Source organism: Elephas maximus, chromosome 6 (assembly GCF_024166365.1).
Source record: "Elephas maximus indicus isolate mEleMax1 chromosome 6, mEleMax1 primary haplotype, whole genome shotgun sequence".
Taxonomy (NCBI): Eukaryota; Metazoa; Chordata; class Mammalia; order Proboscidea; family Elephantidae; genus Elephas; species Elephas maximus.
The window spans coordinates 140,186,883-140,205,485 of NC_064824.1; the positions used below are offsets into that span (position 1 = coordinate 140,186,883).

The 18,603-nt window shown below is 50.3% G+C and overlaps 1 protein-coding gene across 1 annotated transcript in view; it reads left to right on the top strand.

The window, feature by feature from the left end:
* SCLY (selenocysteine lyase) overlaps positions 1-17,736 on the top strand; it is a 45,131-nt gene extending 27,395 nt beyond the window's left edge. The window contains exons 5-12 of the mRNA XM_049888551.1: positions 2,891-3,018; positions 3,248-3,412; positions 4,365-4,471; positions 7,824-7,860; positions 10,194-10,277; positions 10,787-10,889; positions 13,077-13,152; positions 15,734-17,736. Of these exons, the coding sequence (XP_049744508.1) occupies positions 2,891-3,018; positions 3,248-3,412; positions 4,365-4,471; positions 7,824-7,860; positions 10,194-10,277; positions 10,787-10,889; positions 13,077-13,152; positions 15,734-15,887 (854 nt within the window). The 3' untranslated portion in view covers positions 15,888-17,736. The remainder of the gene's footprint in view (positions 1-2,890; positions 3,019-3,247; positions 3,413-4,364; positions 4,472-7,823; positions 7,861-10,193; positions 10,278-10,786; positions 10,890-13,076; positions 13,153-15,733) is intronic.
* The last annotated feature ends 867 nt before the right edge of the window (positions 17,737-18,603 follow it).

Here is an 18,603-nt window from a genome sequence, read left to right on the forward strand (position 1 = left end):
TTTTCTTGTGATGTCTTTGTCTAGTTTTAATATCAAGGTAACATTGGCCTCATAGAATGAATTAGGAAGTATTCTCTCCTCTTCTATTTTTTTGGAAGAGTCTGTGAGGCATTGATATTAATTCTTCTTCAAATATTTGGTAGAATTCACCAGTGAAGCCAGCTGGGCCTGGGCATTTTTTTGTGTGTATGTGGGAAGTTTTAAAATTACGAATTCAGTATCATTACTTCTTATAGGTCTATTCAGGTTTTCTTTCTTCTTGAGTCAGATTCAGTAGTTGGTGTCTTTCTAGGAGCTTGTCCATTTCATCTCAGTTATCTGATTTGTTGGCATACTCTTGCTTATAGTATCCCTTTTAATCCCTTTTATTTCTCTAAGGTCAGTAGTAACACCCTCTTTCATTCCTGATTTTAGTAATTTTAGTCTTCTCTCCTTTTTTCTTGGTCAATTTAGCTAAGGGCTTGTCAAATTTCTTGATCTTTCCAAAGGACCAAGCTTTGGAGTTGTTGATTTTTTCTTGACTATTTTCTGTTCTCCATTTTATTAATTTCCATAGTCTTTATTATTTCCTTCTTTCTGCTTGCTTTAGGTTTAGTTTGCTGTTCTTTTTCCAGTGTCTTAAAGTGGAAGTTCAGGTTACTGATTAAAAATCTTTCTCCTTTTTTAATATCGGTGTTTACAGCTATACATTTCTCCCAAGCACTGCATCCCTTAAGTTTTAGTCTGTTGTGTCTTTGTTTTCATTAATTTCATTTTCACTTCATTTTTAATTTCCCTCGCAATTTCTTCTTTGGCCCATTGACTATTTCGTAGTGCATTGTTTAATTTCCACGTATTTGTGACTTTCCCAATTTTTTTTTCTATTATTAATTTCCTCCAGCCCTGCTCTTCATTTTCTTCACCCTGGACTCTCGTTTTTAGCTCTGTGGTGGGCAGAGTTCCTCCACACACCATGTGATGGAATTTGTAAAAGGAGAGGGATAGGATGATCCCTGACTCTTTTGATGATTTTCAAGGAGTTAGTTTTTGTCGTTAAGTGTTTTGACTGTTTTTTTTTTTTATTATTATTCCTATTAATTTAATGCCATCATCCTTCTATATTCTGGAGATTCCTCAAAATTCCTGGTCCGTAATACTACACAATGATTAAGAACAGCGATGAATTCGTGAAACAAACATAACATGGAGGAATCTGAAAGGCATTATGCTGAGTGAAATTAGTCAGTTGCAAAAGGACATATATTGTATGAGATCATTATTATAAGAACTCAAGAAAAAGTTTAAACAAAGAAGAATCTATTCTTTGATGGTTACGAGAGTGGGGAGGCAGGGAGAGGGGTATTCACTAATTAGATAGTAGATAAGAACTATTTTAGGTGAAGGGAAAGACAACACACAATACAGAACAGGTCAGCACGACTGGACTAAACCAAAAGCAAAGAAGTTTCCTGAATACAACTGAGCACTTCAAAGGCCAGAGTAGCAGCGAGGGGGTTTGGGGACCATGGTTTCAGGTGACATCTAGGTCAATGGGCATAACAAAATGTATTAAGAAAATGTTCTGCATCCCACTTTGGTGAGTGGCATCTGGGGTCTTAAACACTAGCAAGTGGCCATCTAAGATGCATCAATTGGTTTCAACCTACCTGGAACAAAAGAGAATGAAGAACACCAAAGACACAAGGTAATTATGAGCCCAAGAGACAGAAAGGACCACATAAACCAGAGACTACATCAGCCTGAAACTGAAAGAACTAGATGGTGCCCAGCTACCATCAATGACTGCACTGACAGGAAACACAGCACAGAATTCCTGATGGAGCAGGAGAATAGTGGGAAGCAGACCTCAAATTCTTGTAAAAAGACCAAACTTAATGGTCTGACTGAGACTAGAGGGACCCCGGAGGTCATGGTCCCCAGACCCTTTGTTAGCCCAGGACTGGAACCATTCCCAAAGCCAACTCTTCAGACAGGGATTGGACTGGACTATAAGACAGAAAGTGATATTGGCGAGGAGTGAGCTGCTTGGCTCAAGTAGACACATGAGACTAAGTAGGCAACTCTTCCCTGGAGGCAAGATGAGACGGCAGAGGGAGATAGGAGCTGGTTGAATGGACATCAAGGATCCAGGGTGGAGAGGAGGAGTATGCTGTCTCATTAGGGGGAGAGCAGCTAGTAGTACATAGCAAGGTGTGTATAAGTTTTTGTATGAGAGACTGGCTTGATTTGTAAACTTTCACTTAAAGCACAATAAATTAAAAAAAAAAATCCTTTTCCATAAGTGATACCCTTTCTCAATATTGTAATGCCTTTCTTATTTAGGAAAATAGCTCTTCTCTCATTTCAGTGGGACTTAGAGGGGGAAGTGGATACAATGTACTCTACCATTTTGGGCCGGAAACTTCAGTCTAATTATCTCCTCTTATTTTCCATCTTCAATACTGAGCTCATAAGTACGTAGAATAGTGCCTGGCATCCAGTAGGTGCTTAACGAACATTGGTTCAGTAATGAGTAAATGAAGGTTAGGCACTTGGAGCAGTTATGAGTGGCCTTCCTCCTTAGTATACTATTTCCTCATGGGCCCCATCAGAAGCAGAATGGCATTCATGTTCCATGAGATGAATTCACCAACTGAAACTGTACTAAAGAAGCTTTCAAGTCAAAATAGCTGACAGCGATTATTTCTGAGCGGTGTGATAATGGGTGGTTTATATTACCGCCTTTATGGTTTTCTAAATTTTTATAGTAAATTATTGTGGAAAATGGGTTTTGTTGGTTGCTATGTATCAGAATTGACGGCAACGGTTTGGTTTTTGGTAATATCTAAATGAACTTTCAAGAGAGGCTCGTTTGTACCATTGACCTAAGTACTTGTGTTTTATACCTCAGCTGTCACCTTTGTCCCGGTGTCTAAGGTGAGCGGACAGGCAGAAGTGGACGATGTCCTCGCGGCTGTCCGGCCCACCACCTGCCTTGTGACCATCATGCTGGCCAACAACGAGACTGGCGTTATCATGGTGAGTCAGCTTCTTTTTCCTTCTTCTTCTTTTAAGAAAGTCTAGTGGGAAGGAAGGGACCTTAGACCCTGCTAGTATCTAATGTTTCTCTGCTTGGGCTGCTTCTTTTTCTCCTTTCTTCAATTTTGTAACTTTTCATGCCTGTCCTTCTTAACTGCTCCTTACTTCTTTCTGTTGGTCTTCATCAAACCAAAGCCACACACTCAACAGTATGTCTTCCCTGCTGCAGCGTGTCCCTGAAATCAGCCAGCGTGTCAAAGCCCTGAACTCAAGGCGGGCGGCCTCGGGGCTGCCCCGCATCCTGGTGCACACAGATGCTGCACAGGCATTGGGAAAGAGGCGCGTGGACGTGGAGGACCTGGACGTGGACTTCCTTACCATCGTGGGACACAAGGTATCGTCTAAGTGGCCCGTCACTCCTGGTTGGGAAGATCCCTCACTTACAGCTTGCTGTGGAGAGGAGCAGCACCATCCTCGTTGCTCATGTGCTCATCCCGTTAGCATTGATGTCTTCCACAGTCCCTGCCCTCAAGGAGCTTCTGGAAAGGGAGACCAATGCAGCTAGGATGCCATTAGATCAGTGCCATGGTGGGGACAGATGGGAGCACCCCTGCCCATATGGGGTTTGGGTGGGGCAGGTAGGCAACTCTTCTGAAAGGTGTTGAGGCCAAGGTGAGAATATAGGGCAGGTGGGGTCCAGCCAGATAATGGGCAGAGACCTCATCTGCCCACACAGATCCCTCCCCCCACCAAAGGCAATAGATGTGGGGCTCGACAAAGTGTTGCTTTTTCTAACTTGACTTAAAATGTGGCTCCTGGATGGAAAAGTTTAGGTTTAGAGACTCTTATCTTTAAGGCAGAGTAAGGAGGAAAATAGCTAGGATTGAGGACCCTTACGAAGATTTTGCTTATCTTTCTGGCAGCTGACTCGGACCTGAAATACTTCTAGTATTCTACTTTGAAGCACAATCCTCAGCTAGTTTCCAAAGGAATGTGTGTGTTGGCCTGGCACTGTAACACTTAATGCTTTTTTGCATAATGTTGATTTGAAAACTTGGAGTCGTGTGCAAGAAAAAGCCTTGGCATATCCAGCTCCAACCTTATCCTCTTACAAATTCTATCACGTTGCAGGTGGAGGAGCCCTACCTGCCATAGGGCTGGGAACAAGAGCCCAGCACCAGCCCCGCCTCTCCTCCATGTCCATAGGTGTGATGGCTGGCAGAGCTGAGGGACCCAAGGGAGCCAGGGCCTGTCCATCACAGAGCATGCTGCCAAGCATTGAGCACATATACAGAGAAGGTCCTCAGAAAGTACTTGTTGAATAAATAGCTGACTTCTCATTTCAGTTCTATGGCCCCAGGATTGGAGCACTTTACGTACGAGGCCTTGGTGAGCAGACCGCTCTACACCCTATGCTGTTCGGAGGTGGGCAAGAACGGAATTTCAGGCCAGGGTAAGGTTGAAAGCTGATGGAGTCTGTGACCCAGTGGCCCTGCCATTTGTCTGTAGGGCAGAGATTCTTTTAAAGAAACACTGTGGTGCTTCTCCTGTCTCTCAGAAGCATGCAGAGAGTAGCACATCCTTACTCAGAATGAGTTCTGCTGACTGATTCCTACATTAGGCTCACCAGATGAGTAGACTCTGGGGATGATTCAGTGCAGGTGAAGGAAACCTCTGTTTCTTTTCATTGCTTCCAAGCATCCACTTTCCCTTGGCAGCAGGTGTGATGAACTCACGAGCTTGGTGGCCAGATGCACCTGGCCAGGTCAAACCCGGCACTGCCACGGGTCAGCTGCGTGAGCTAGGTATGTCATTCACCCTCCTTGGCCTCAGTTTCCTCATCAGTTACAATGGGGCTAATGACAGCATTTACTTCACTGAGTTGTCTGCAAGTCTTCCATCGTAGTGCTGGTGCAAAGGAAGCCATCAGCAAGTGTTAGGTACCGTCGTTACTCTTGTTATTTTGGTGCTGCCCACCAAAGAGATGCTGCTGGAGCCTTTGTGGATGGGATGTGCTACAGTTCTCTCAATAGGGGGGACAGCAGGGTCACCCCAGTTTCCCTTCTGATAGCTCTTGGTAGTAATGTGACACCACACCCCCTGCCCCTGCCAGAGCAGTGTCAGAAAAAGCCAACTAAAACAGAAGGTTTAAATAAGATCTGGAGCCTCATATCATAATACTAAAATGTCCAGGTTTCAATAAAGAATCACTGCTCATACTAAGAACCAGAAAGTCTTGAATGAAAAGACGCAATTGATAGTTGCCAACTCTGAGGTGACAGTGCTGTTAGAATAATCTGGCAAAGGTTTTTTTTTCAGTCAATGCCATCTTTATTAACCTGACAGGATTCTCCCCAGCAGAGATATCCTCACTGGGGAGTAGCTGGTTCACTACTCTCAGCGATACAGGACATGGCTGGTTGGCATTGAATTATACCCTTTAAATGACTGAGTTGTGTGGTATATGAATTGTGTCTCACTAAAGCTGTTATTTTTTTTTCATTTTTTATTGTGCTTTAAGTGAAAGTTTACAAATCAAGTCAGCCTCTCATACAAAAACTTATAAACACCTTGCTATATACTCCTAATTGCTCTCCGCCTAATGAGATAGCACACTCCTTCTCTCCACTCTCTTTTCGTGTCCATTCAGCCAGCTTCTGACCCTCTCATCTACCCTTCCGACAGGAGAAGCCAACGTGGTCTCATGTGTCTACTGGATCCCAGAAGCTCATTCTTCACCAGTTTCATTGTCTATCCCATAGTCTAGGCCAATCCCTGTCTGAAGAGTTAGCTTTAGGAATGGTTCCTGTCTTGGGCTAACAGAAGGTCTGGGGACCATAACCTCCAGGGTCCTTCTAGTCTCAGTCAGACCATTAAGTCTGGTCTTTTTATGAGAATTTGGGGTCTGCATCCCACTGCTGTCCTGCTCCCTCAGGGGCTCTCTGTTGTGTTCCCTGTCAGGGCACTCATCGGTTGTGGCCAGGCACTATCTAGTTCTTCTGGTCTCAGGCTGATGTAGTCTCTGGTTCATGTGGCCCTTTCTGCCTCTTGGGCTCATAATTACCTTGTGTCCTTGGTGTTCTTCATTCTCCTTTGCTCCAGGTGGGTTGAGACCAGTTAATGCATCTTAGATGGCCACTTGCTAGCATTTAAGACCCCAGACTCCACTCTCCAAAGTGGAATGCAAAATGTTTTCTTAATAGATTTTATTATGCCAATTGACTTAGATGTCGCCTGAAACCATGGTCCCCAAACCCCTCCCCCGGCTACGCTGGCCTTCAAAGCATTCAGTTTATTCAGGAAACTTCTTTGCTTTTGGTTTAGTCCAGTTGTGCTGACCTCTCCTGTATTGTGTGTTATCTTTTCCTTCACCTAAAATACTTCTTATCTACTATCTAATTAGTGAAAACCACTCTCCCTCCCTCCCTCCTTCCCCCCTCTCGTAACCATCAAAGAATATTCTCTTTTCTGTTTAAACTATTTCTCGAGTTCTTATAATAGTGGTCTTACACAATATTTGTCCTCTTGTAGCTGACTAATTTCACTCAGCATAATGCCTTCCAGGTTCCTCTATGTTATGAAATGTTTCACGGATTCATCATTGTTCTTTATCGATGCATAATATTGTGTGAATAGACCATAATTTATTTATCCACTCATCTGTTGTTGGGCACCTTGGTTGCTCCCAAGTTTTTGCTATTGTAAACAGTCTGGCACAGATATTAAAGCAGGCACAATAAAAATGCTTCAATAAGCAATTACAAGCACACTTGAAGCAAATGAAATAGTCTCAAAAAAGAAAGAAATGTAAAGAAGAACCAAATGGAAATTTTAGAACTAAAAACTACAATAACCAAGATAAAAAGTTCAATGGGTGGGCTCAACAGCAGAATAGAGGGGACAGAGGAAAGAATTAGTGAGGTGAAAGAACAATACAAATTACTCAATCTGAACAACAAAGAGGAAATAGACCGGGAAAGAAATGAACAGAGACTAAGCGATAGTGACACTATAATAAAACATCTCCTTCTGAAGTCCCAGAAGGAGAAGAGAAAGAGGGTAGTGCTGAAAACATAACATAATTTCCCAAATTTGGCAAGAAACATAAATTTACAGATTGAAGAATCTGAGTAAACCCCAAGCAAGATAAGCCCACAGAAATTCATGACAAGACTTATCATAATTTAACTTCTGAAGTTAAAAGACAGAACAAAACCTTGAAAGCAGCCATAGAAAAATGATACCTCCCCAATAGGAGAAAAACTACTTAAATGACAGATTTCTCTCATCAGAAACATGGAGGCCAGAAAGAAGTGGCACAATATTTTTCCAGTGCTGAAAGAAAGGAACCATTAACCAAGAAGCCTATATACAGTGAAAATATCCTTTAGGAATGAAGGGGAAATCAAGACATTCTCAGATGAAGGAAAGCTAAGAATTTGTAGCTAGCAGACCTACCCTAGAAGAATAACTAAAAAGAGAAAAAAAGGTTTCTAAATAGAAAAAAAAAACCCAAAACCAATCCCATTGCCGTCAAGTAGATTCCGAGTCATAGCGACCCTATAAGACAGAGTAGAACTGCCCCATAGAGTTTCCAAGGAGCGCCTGAGTGGATTCGAACAGCTGACCTTTTGGTGAGCAGCCGAGTTCTTAACCGCGTGCAGTAAGGTGTCGGTGTGATGTTCTCATTCTTACACAGTGGCTTTCGCGTAAACATGCTCCTTCCCGGGTCAGCTATCGATTGCGACCTCATTACTCTGAAGCTGCTTTGCTCTGGGACAGGATTTACCCCTTGTCTCTTACAGGACCGAGAACACCCCGATGATCGCCGGCCTCGGGAAGGTAAGCCTCACTCTGCCTACACGGCGTGGGTCAACTGGCCTGCTTCTGTCTGGGGTGGGGGTGCTACAGCCTCAGTGCAGGCTGACAACACTGCGAAAGGTCAGCGTTCAAGTTCATCCTTTCGTTGCTTTTGGTGACCTTGAGCAGATTAATTAACTGCCTTGTCCGTCAGTTTCCCCAGAGGCCTGAATGGGTGTCCAGGGCCTTGTTATTGCCGTTGGCTGCCGTGGAGTGATTCCCACTCCTGGCAACCCCAAGTGACAGTGTGGGAGAAGCTGGAATCTTTACGGAAGCAGAGCTCCAGGCCTGTCTTTCCATAGTACTGCTGGGTGGGTTTGAACCGCCAGCCTTCAGGTTAGCCATTGAGCGAAAGCCACTTGCACCACCAGGGACCTTAGGAGATCATATCAGGATTCCAGTCAATGGAGAGACGGAAGAAAACACCTAGAATTTTATCTACCAGCCTGGAGAGCTGTGCAGTTTGAGATCTCCACATGCTTTGCATCTAAAAGGGAAAAGTCTCTTCTAATGTAAGAACACAGGGTCATATCTGCTGTGTCTTCACTGCCCCCACACGCCCCGAGAACCTTTCCACACCCGCCAGCTTCCCACTCCAGGACTGTCTGCAGCGCGCTTTTAGCCCGCTCTCCACCTGCCCAGTCCAACAACCTTGTTTAGCACCCGGATCCATGATGCCTCCTGGACTTCTGGACAGCCCCCCTCCGCTGTCAATCTGCGTTAGGACCTACTGTTCCCAGGTCTCTGCCTTATGAGATGGCCAAGTTGGGGTTTTGGGAGCTCCACACACCTCCCTCCTACATCCTCTTCTCTCCTGGAACGTTCCCACCAGTCTACGGAAGACGCCAGCTCGTAACAGCGTCCTCCCCGTGGCAGCTCGCTCCCCCTTCCTAGTGGGCATCTTGGAAGAGCTGCCCACGCTTACTCTCCCCACTCCTACTCCTCACATCCAGTCTAGCGTCTGGTTCCCCCACTCCCCGCAGACTTCCGGGTGGGCCCCAGCCACCGTGGTTGTCCCATCCAGGCTGTGTCTTGGGCCTTACCTCATCTGGCCTCGTGGCAGCTTTCCAGAAGCAAGGTCTCCTCTAGCCTGCTCCCCCGTCCCCTGCTGTGTGGATGGCCCCTTACCTAGGGGTATGCCCGGAGCTCCCAGCCTCCTCTCCCCTGTGTCCTCCTAGGGGACCCGTCCAGCCCACGGCTGCAAACACGTCCTGGGCTCTTTAACATCACATCTCCAAGCAGGGCTGGCCTCTCTGGAGCTGTAGACGCCCCCCACAGCTCTCTGGAGGTTTCCTCAGGCGCCTCTTGGGCGACTCCAGTTCAACAAGCCCAAAGCCAGTCCTGTCTCCTCCTTCCTCTCCTCACCCCATGGTTGCCCCGACTCCTGCCTCTTCCACCTCCGGCATCTGCTCTGCCTCCTGTCCCTCTCCACGGCCTCTGGCCCTAGACCACGCTGTCCTCTAGCCTGGCTGCCCACCCCGGCCTCTCTGGGTTTCCTGCTTCTGTTCCCCACAATGCACCCAGTGATGCTAAAATGCAAGTCAGCTACATCACTTGCTCAGTTGTAGATAAACTCGCCCCATTGCACTTATGTACACCACCAGCCTGGGGCCTCGGGGTCACCGAGTCTGGTCTCTGCGTGCCTCCCCCTCACACTCGCTGCACCTGCCACCCTGGCCCTTCCCTTCCAGGGATGTGCTCGTCCTTCCGTGAGGGGTCTGGATGGCGGTGGCTCCCTTCACCTGCCGCTGTCTCCTCCCCCGGCCTCTGGGGTCCCCTCAGCTGCTCCCACCACAGGTGGCGTGGTCTGCTCACGGCCTCTCTCCTTCTCGTCCCGGTCCCTCTCCGGAACGGAATGTGTCTCCCCTGGAGACTGGGGTCACTTTGGTCTCATCCAAAGCTTCCAGAGCTGCCCAACAGTCAGACCCTATTGAATGGATGAAGACAGGGCTCTTCAAGCTGCTAATGTGGCCCTTGGCACGCGTCCCTAAAACACCAAACCCGTTGTCGTGGGGTCAACTCCAACCCACAGCGACCCTATAGGACAGGGTAGAACTGCCCCATAAGGTTTCCAAGGAGCAGCTAGTGGATTCAAACTGCCGACCTTTTGGTTAGCAGCCGAGCTCCTAACCTCTGTGCCACCAGGGCTCTTTGGCACACACAGGCGCTCAGGAAATCCTGAAGCCGCAGGAGTTTCTCATGTTCGAGGAAATACGCCTCCACTATTTAAAGCTCTCTTGCCGCCCTCGGTTTTGCAGTGATGGGGTGCGCGTCCCTGCCTTGGTGCTGAGCAGCACGTGTTTCTGTGTCCCCAGGCCGCGGAGCTGGTGAGCGAGAACTGCGAGGCTTACGAGGCCCACATGAGAGAGGTCCGAGACTACCTGGAGGAGAGGCTGCAGGTGGGCGGAGTTCCCGGCCAGTGCACCGTGGTCTTGAGCCTGTGCGGGGTGGGGGAACCACCCTTTGGGGTGGGGAGGGGGCTTGACTGACCCAGGCAGAGGGAGCTGTGTGTAGGAAACCCAGCTGGGAAGCTGGTCGGGGCACTCACTGTGGTGATGAGGAGAGGGAAGACTCAGGGAAGAAACACTAGCTGGAGTCAAAAGCCCCCAGAGAGACTCTAGACTAAGTGGATATCTTTATCACAGGGTGTGACAAAAATACACCAGCGGCAGTGTATTTAACGGTTGTTATGTAGAAGGGCTGTAGTTATTCAGAAGGTTTATTTTTCCCCTGAAAACTTTGCTTTTCCTGGTCAGTCCCCTGAACAATTATAAGTAGATGCTTATCAATAAGAGACTGTATTTCTATGTTGAGGTTTTGTTTCCCAAAAAGCCTAAAGTTCAAACAAATGGCGGGGCGGGGAGGGGGGTTGTGACGCTGTCACTGAATATTTCGTTTACTTTTTCAGGCCGAATTTGGTAAGAAGAGAATCCATCTGAACAGCCAGTTTCCAGGGTCGGAGAGACTTGCCAACACCTGTAATGTTTCCATCCGGGGACCCCAGCTTCAAGGTGACGCCCCAGCTCCTCCTGTCCCTTTGCTGTTGGTTTGCGTGGCTCCTGGGCCGCCAAGTTCCTGTTCAGAGCTGGCACCTCCTAGCTCTCCTCCGTGGGGCAGCTACAGTGTCGTCAGGGCTCGGCCCAGTGGTGAGGGTGGACGGTCCCTGGGGCTCTGGCCATCGACCTCTTTTTTCCCTGACTTTGCTCATTTCACTAACGCTTCCTATATGGGTAGTTCTCAGCTCTCAACAGTCATTAGCACCCACCCTAAGGTTAGGTAAGAAAATAAAACTAAATTTTAGACTAGCTAGTTGGTGCTATTTTTGTTGGCAGTGTTTATTGTTGTTGTTGTTAGGTGCCGTCGAGTCAGTTCCGACTCATAGCGACCCTATGTACAACAGAATGAAACACTGCACCATCCTCACAACCATTGCTGTGTTTGGGCCCATTGTTGCAGCCACTGTGTCAATCGTTCTCATTGAGAGTCTCCCTCTTTTTCGCTGACCTTCTACTTTACCAAGCATGAAGTTCTTCTCCAGGGGCTGATTCCTCCTGATAACTTGTCCAAAGTATGTGAGACGGAGTCTCGCCATCCTTGCTTCGAAGGAACATTCTGGTTGTACTTTTTCCAAGACGAATTTGTTCGTTCGTTTGGCAGTCCATCATATATTCAATATTCTTCGCCGACACCACAATTCAGAGGTGTCAGTTCTTCTTCGGTCTTCCGTATTCACTGTCCAGCTTTCACATGCGTAGGAGGTGATTGAAAACACCGTGGGTTGGGTCAGGCACACCTTAGTCTTCAAGGTGACATCTTTGCTTTTCAACACTTTAAAGAGGTCTTTTGTAGCAGATTTGCCCAATAGAGCTCAGCTGCTAACCAACAGGTCAGCAGTTCAAATCCACCAGCCACTCCTTGGAAACCCTATGGGGCAGTTTTCTCTGTCTTATAGGGTCACTATGAGTTGGAATTGACTCAACAACAGTGTTTAGAAACTATTTTATGAAGTTGAGGGAAACTGAAGGCTACAATTTAAAAACTGGCTAAGCATGAGGTGTGTAGCTTTCTTTTGTCCTGTGACTTCTCCTTCCATTGCTGGAAACGGGGACAGTCAGTTATATCCTAAACACAGGTCAAACTGGGCTGGCCCTGAGTCCCTGAGCATGAAGGTCTGGGGTGTTGGCCCAGCATGTTTCCATTTGGGAGGGGATGATGGTGGTCCTGAGACCACGAGAGGGCTTCTTAGAAGTTGGGGGTGGTGGTGTTTTCTTGTCTTGTGGGTCACACAGAGACAGGTGGCAGGAACAGTGGGACCATGAAGAAAAAACACGGGTGGGCCTCCTGAGGCTGTGCCATCAGGAGCTTGAGGGGAAGCGTGCTCACGGGGAAGGGCATTCCTTCAGGTGGCCTCTGTCCGTCTGTCCTGCTTTTTTCTGCGGCAGCCTTTGTGTTCAGCAGTCTCCTGCGTTGGCTGCAGTGAGCCGGGCTGTCAGCCTCTGTCATCCCAGAAGCAGATGATTTTAACTTGTGTGCTTACGCAAGAAGCAGTAAATGCCTTCTGGTTAAAAAAGAACTCACCCATGTTTGTACCTTTGCAAAAATGCAGATGTAAACTTAAATATTATTGCCAGGGCAACAAGTTACTAAGTTATTAAGCACTTTGGCGCCTTCCAAGACAACTGGTTAGAATAACATTTTTGAAGCCTGTCTTAGGAAGCAGTACAACCAGAATGCTCCTTAGAAGCAAGGATGGCGAGACTTGGTCTCACACACTTTGGACATGTTGTCAGGAGGGACCAGCCCTGGAGACGGACATCATGCTTGGTCAGTGGAAAAGATGAAGACCCTCAATGAGATGGATTGACACAGTGGCTGCAATAATGGGCTCAAACACAGCAATGATTGTGAGGACGGCACATGACTGGGCAGAGTTTCGTTCTGTTGTACATAGGGTCGCTATGAGTCAGAACCGACTCGACGGCACCTAACAACAACAACAACAACAAGGAAGGAGGAGGCATTTGTGTGGGTCTTATGGAGACTTCTCCCCCGCATGCAGGGCTGCCCCTGGAACTCCGTGGGTGTGCAGAGGGGGGCAGGCCAGCCTGGGAACTCCCCAGTGCACCCTGGGTGGGAGGGTGGACAGGCGCACACAGGGAGTGCAGGGCTCTGGCTCAGGACTACCCTCTTCTCCACAGGCCGCCTAGTACTCGCCCAGTGCAGGACACTGCTGGCCAGTGTGGGTGCCGCATGCCACTCGGACCTTGGGGACCGGTAAGTGCCCCCATGTGCTCACTCACAGTGTGATGGGGTGACTGCATCACTGCCTGTTAGAATCGCAGGAAAGCGGACAAGTGGAGGCCCTGCCTACAAGGGCCCACAGGAGGGGAGGAGAGGGGAGGAGAGGACAGCCTTCCTGGAAGAAGTGGCCTCTGGGCTTAACCACGAGAAGAGGGGCTTCTCGGAGAAGGGCCAGTCTGTGCCCAGGTCTGGGAGGGAGAGAAGAGGAGGCCACGCACAGTCCAGGACCCAGAGACCCGGGGCCAGCCCACATTCACCCAGCCTCAGGAAGACGGAGCTACCACAGGGTTGGGGCAGACTGGTGACTGGTTCCATGTGGGTTCCAGAAAGCTCCCTGCTGCCGTGTGTGGGTGGGTATCAGCTGGGGGTAGCCATGGGCAGCGTCAGCTAGTCCCGGTTAGGGCCCATGGAGGAGCAGGGCCTGTAGGGGGGAAGAGGACAAGGGGGTCTGTGTCTGCTTCTGTGGGCACGAGGTCCACGTGAGACATTGGGGTGTGGCTAGACAGAGGGGCCTGAGCTACAGGGAGACAGCAGACAGTGGTTATTAAAGTCCAGTCTGGAATAGCTGAGACTATCCATTCTGTGGGCACCTGAAGTGAAAGGGAGGCGGACGAACCAGGTGGGGGCCTCGTCTCCGTGACTGAGGGCCAAAGCCCCCACTCTGGCAGAGGCGTCAGTCAGGGTCCGGGGCTGGCAGAGGTCAGGCGGGCGTGCAGGGGAGCTGTCCCCAAGTGCTCCAGGTGCTATCCTCCCTCACCAGATGCTCAGCACCACCTGAGAGGTGGGGAAACTGAGGCACAGAGCAGTAAGTCCGGCACCTGCCATCTCAGCTGGGAGGCTCCCAGGGTGGGCAGGTACCCCCTGGGGGGAGAAAAGGCATGTGAGGCCTTTGCTCACAGCTGAGGCAAGGAGGTGGGGTGCCCCCGGTGACCTATGTGTTGAGGGGCGCAGTGGTTAAAGCACTCAGCTGCTAACTGAAAGGTTGGTGGTTTGACACCAAAGACACAAGGTAATTATGAGCCGAAGAGACAGAAAGGGCACATGAACCAAAGACTACATCAGCCTGAGACCAGAAGAACTAGATGGTGCCTGGCCACAACCAGTGAGTGCCCTGACAGGGAACACAACAGAGAGCCCCTGAGGGAGCAGGAGAGCAATGGGACGCAGACCCCTAATTCACGTAAAAAGACCAGACTTAATGGTGTGACTGAGACTAGAAGGACCCCGAAGGTCATGGTCCCCAGACCTTCTCTTAGCCCAAGATAGGAACCATTCCCAAAGCCAACTCTTCAGACAGGGATTGGACTGGACTATGGGATAGAAAATGATGCTGGTGAGGAGTGAGCTTCCTGGATCAAGTAGACACATGAAACTATGTGGGCAGCTCCTGTCTGGAGGGGAGATGAGAGGGCAGAGGGGGTCAGAAGCCGGCCGAATGAACACAAAGAGAGCAGAGGGAGTGGAGGGAAGGAGTGTGCTGTCTCATTAGGGGGAGAGCAACTAGGAGTATATAGCAAGGTGTATATAAATGCTTGTATGAGAGACTGACTTGATTTGTAAACTTTCACTTAAAGCACAATAAAAATTTAAAAAAGAAAAAAGAAAGGGTGGCGGTTCGAAACCACCAGTGGCTCCGTGGGAGAAAGATGTGGCAATCTGCTTCTATAGCGATTTACAAGCCTGAAAATGGTGTCACTGTGAGTCGGAATTGACTTGGAAACAGTTAAGCGTTCTGGTTCAAACTCACCAGCCACTCTTTGGGAGGAAGACCTGGCGATCTGCTCCTGTCAAGATTACAGCCTTGAAACCCCCATGGAGCAGTTCTACTCTGTTATATAGGGTTGCTATGGGTCGGAATCCTCTCCATGGCACACAGCCACAGCACATGCAGGCGACGTCCCTGGGTGGTGTAGACAGCTTGCACTTGACTTCTAATGTTGGCAGTCGGAACCTGCCTAGCACCACCTCAGAAGAAATGCCATCTGCTGCCATAAAGATTGTTGCTGAGCCCATGGGGTTACCATGCCTCAGAATCGACTGGATGGCAATGGTTTTTTTTTTTTACTTTTTGGTTTAGTGTATGTGAGGCACAGAGCTCGGTGCTGCGGAAAATCCCTGACACCTAGGGGTGACACACATTCTGTGTTTCCTGTTTGAATATGAGTCTCCCCGAGACCCCTTAAACTCCTCAAAGACAAAGTCCCATCACCCCAGAACTCAGTACCGAGGGGTCCAGCTTGCTGGGTGGGACAGGTGTCCCCACTGCGGGGTAGAAAGGCCTAGAGCCATGAGGGCCTCAGGCCAGGAGGGCGAGCAGGACCTCGAACCAATCTTCAGTTTGAGTTGGGTTAGAGGTATGTTTGTTGGGGAGTCCGGTGGAGGGAGGGTCCAGGAAGGGGGAAGATGGGGACAAGAGCAAGGCCAAGAGGTGGGTGCTGTGGACGTAGCTGGGGGGACTTGGCCGGGAGCAGGATGGGAAGGGTCTCCTCGTGTCCAGAGGAGCATGAAGGAGACATGCTTTCCCTGACAGCTGACCGGCTCCTCTGCCCTCCAGGCCGTCCCCGGTGCTGCTCAGCTGCGGCATCCCTTTTGAAGTGGCCAGGAACGCCCTCCGGCTCAGCGTGGGGCGCGGCACCACCAAGGCAGAGGTGGACCTCGTGGTGGAGGACCTGAAGCAGGCCGTGGCCCGGCTGGAGGGCTCCGCCTAGGGCAGAGGGAGCCCCTCCCACTGTGAGCACAGGACCTCAGTGCTCTGCTCCTAGGAGCCGGGAGCCAGGGCTGTGGATACCTCCCTTCCCCTTGGGCAGCACGTGCACACGCACCCACATCTGTCCCCCAGCGGAGCACACGGCACACACCCACATTTCTCCCCCAGGGCGGCACGCAGGCACGCACCCACCTCCTCCCTTCCCCAGGCGTCTCTCCCCCAAGGCTGGCTGGGATGACAGTTTTCCTGACTTCTCCAGGTCCTCGTTTTGTCCTGGTGTGTGAGGTCTGGTGGCTCAGAAGCACGTGTGCTCTGGGCTTCCTCTCCCGAGGGACAGTTCCAGAGGAGCTACCAGGCACACAAACCCCAGTGGTCCTCATAGGCCAGGACAGGGGAGCCCCTTGGGACAGTCACTCATAGGCCCAGGATACACACACCCACACAGGACAGTCATTCATAGGCCCAGGATACACACACCCACATAGGATGGTCACTTATAGACCTAGGGACACACACACCCACATAGGACAGTCACTCATAGACCCAGGGACACACATGCCCCATAGGACAGTCACTCAGAGGCCCAGGACACACATGGCCATATAGGACGGTCACTTATAGGCCCAGGACAAGAGTGCCCCCCAGGAGAGTCATTCAGGCACAGGACACACACGTGCACATAGGATGATCACTCAGGCACAGGACACACACGCGCACATAGGATGATCACTCAGGCACAGGACACACACGCCCACATAGGACGGTCACTCAGGCCCAGGACACACACGCCCACATAGGACGGTCACTCAGGCCCAGGACACACACGCCCACATAGGACGGTCACTCAGGCCCAGGACACACACGCCCACATAGGACGGTCACTCAGGCCCAGGACACACACGCCCACATAGGACGGTCACTCAGGCCCAGGACACACACGCCCACATAGGACGGTCACTCAGGCCCAGGACACACACGCCCACATAGGACGGTCACTCAGGCCCAGGACACACACGCCCACATAGGACGGTCACTCAGGCCCAGGACACACACGCCCACATAGGACGGTCACTCAGGCCCAGGACACACACGCCCACATAGGACGGTCACTCAGGCCCAGGACACACACGCCCACATAGGACGGTCACTCAGGCCCAGGACACACACGCCCACATAGGACGGTCACTCAGGCCCAGGACACACACGCCCACATAGGACGGTCACTCAGGCCCAGGACACACACGCCCACATAGGACGGTCACTCAGGCCCAGGACACACACGCCCACATAGGACGGTCACTCAGGCCCAGGACACACACGTGCACATAGGGCTGTCCCTTGTCTCTGCTGCTGAATGCACAGGTGGAAGTGGACACGCCTGAGCACCTTCCTGAGAGGTGGCGCTTTTATCCAAATGATGAGACCCAAGTATTTATTATCCATTGTCAGGCCATCGCTATCGTGAAAACAGGAGACTCAGTTTTTGCCTCGCTCTGATCCTGGATCTCGGCTTCATGGGGCCTCCCATCTGCACCTTTGCCCAGCAGCGTCCGCCTGGGTGGCTCAGAGTCTCGGAGGCCTGCCCCGTCAGTCCCCCATGCTGCCCCCTCTGACCTCTCAGGGCTCCAGTCGGACGTGGCAGAGTATGGGTGGCAGCTGCGCTCGGTGGTTCTGCTCATTCTCAAGGTGGGAAGTCAGCTCATCCAGCTTCCATTTTAATCTCATTTCACAAAGGGATTCTCCTGTCTTTACAAAGCACCTTGTGGCATTCTCGTATCACGTGCCATCCGTGCTGCTGAGACATTTACGTAGGGTTCATTTTTAATAGAATAACCTTTTTAATGTGAAGTCTTAAAGTGTAAGCAAACAGCTGTCGGAAATTAAATACATTAATAAAATCCTTTATTAATACATGTTAATAAAATATGCCATGTTTGCAGTTTTCTGGGTGGGTGCAGACACCCTGGCCTGGCGCTTTTCTCATGGTGGGGAGTGCTTATCCCTGGCACAGGCACAGACGGCCGTGGGGAGTGGGAGCGTTGTGCCACAACTCCATCCTATCATGGCGTGGTTATGCTCTCTGGAGCCCCTGGGAAGCAGGCCTGGTCTGCGGGCTCCGCTAAGAGTATGGGTATCCTGCCCCACTGAAGGACAGTCTGGGAAAGATGCCTGAGGGTGGCACTAAAACCTGAAGGGGGACCTTTTCTCTGCAGCCTGTAGGAACTGGACCACTGTGGTCGGCGGGAGGGCCGAGCTACCTCCTGCGCCTTGGACTTTCCCCCCAGCATCCAGCAGGCGCACACCCTGCATGGCCCATAGCACCCACAAAGAGGAACAGTGAGGGGCCCACTGCATCATGGCCCACTTCTCCTTGGGTTAGCGGGGCCTCCATGGGCCACAGGCCAGGTGAGGCAGGAGCCAGGTGCAGACTGTGTTTCCAGTTCTGGGGGACAGCATGCCCTTAGATCACTGTGGTGACAACGTGGCCAGAGCACCAGGCCCCAATGGGGCACTTGATACTCAAACACCCCTAGACCTGGTTCCCCAGGAAGAGGCCCCCTTCCCCCAACTCAGGGGCCTGCTCTGGCCAGCCCAGGGCCAGGACAGAGCCCCAATTACTCAAACGTTTGACACTGAGTCTCCAGGAAAGGACTTGTGGTGGACGGGTCTGCCACCCACCCCCGGGACCTGCTCTGGCCAGCCCAGGGTCAGGACAG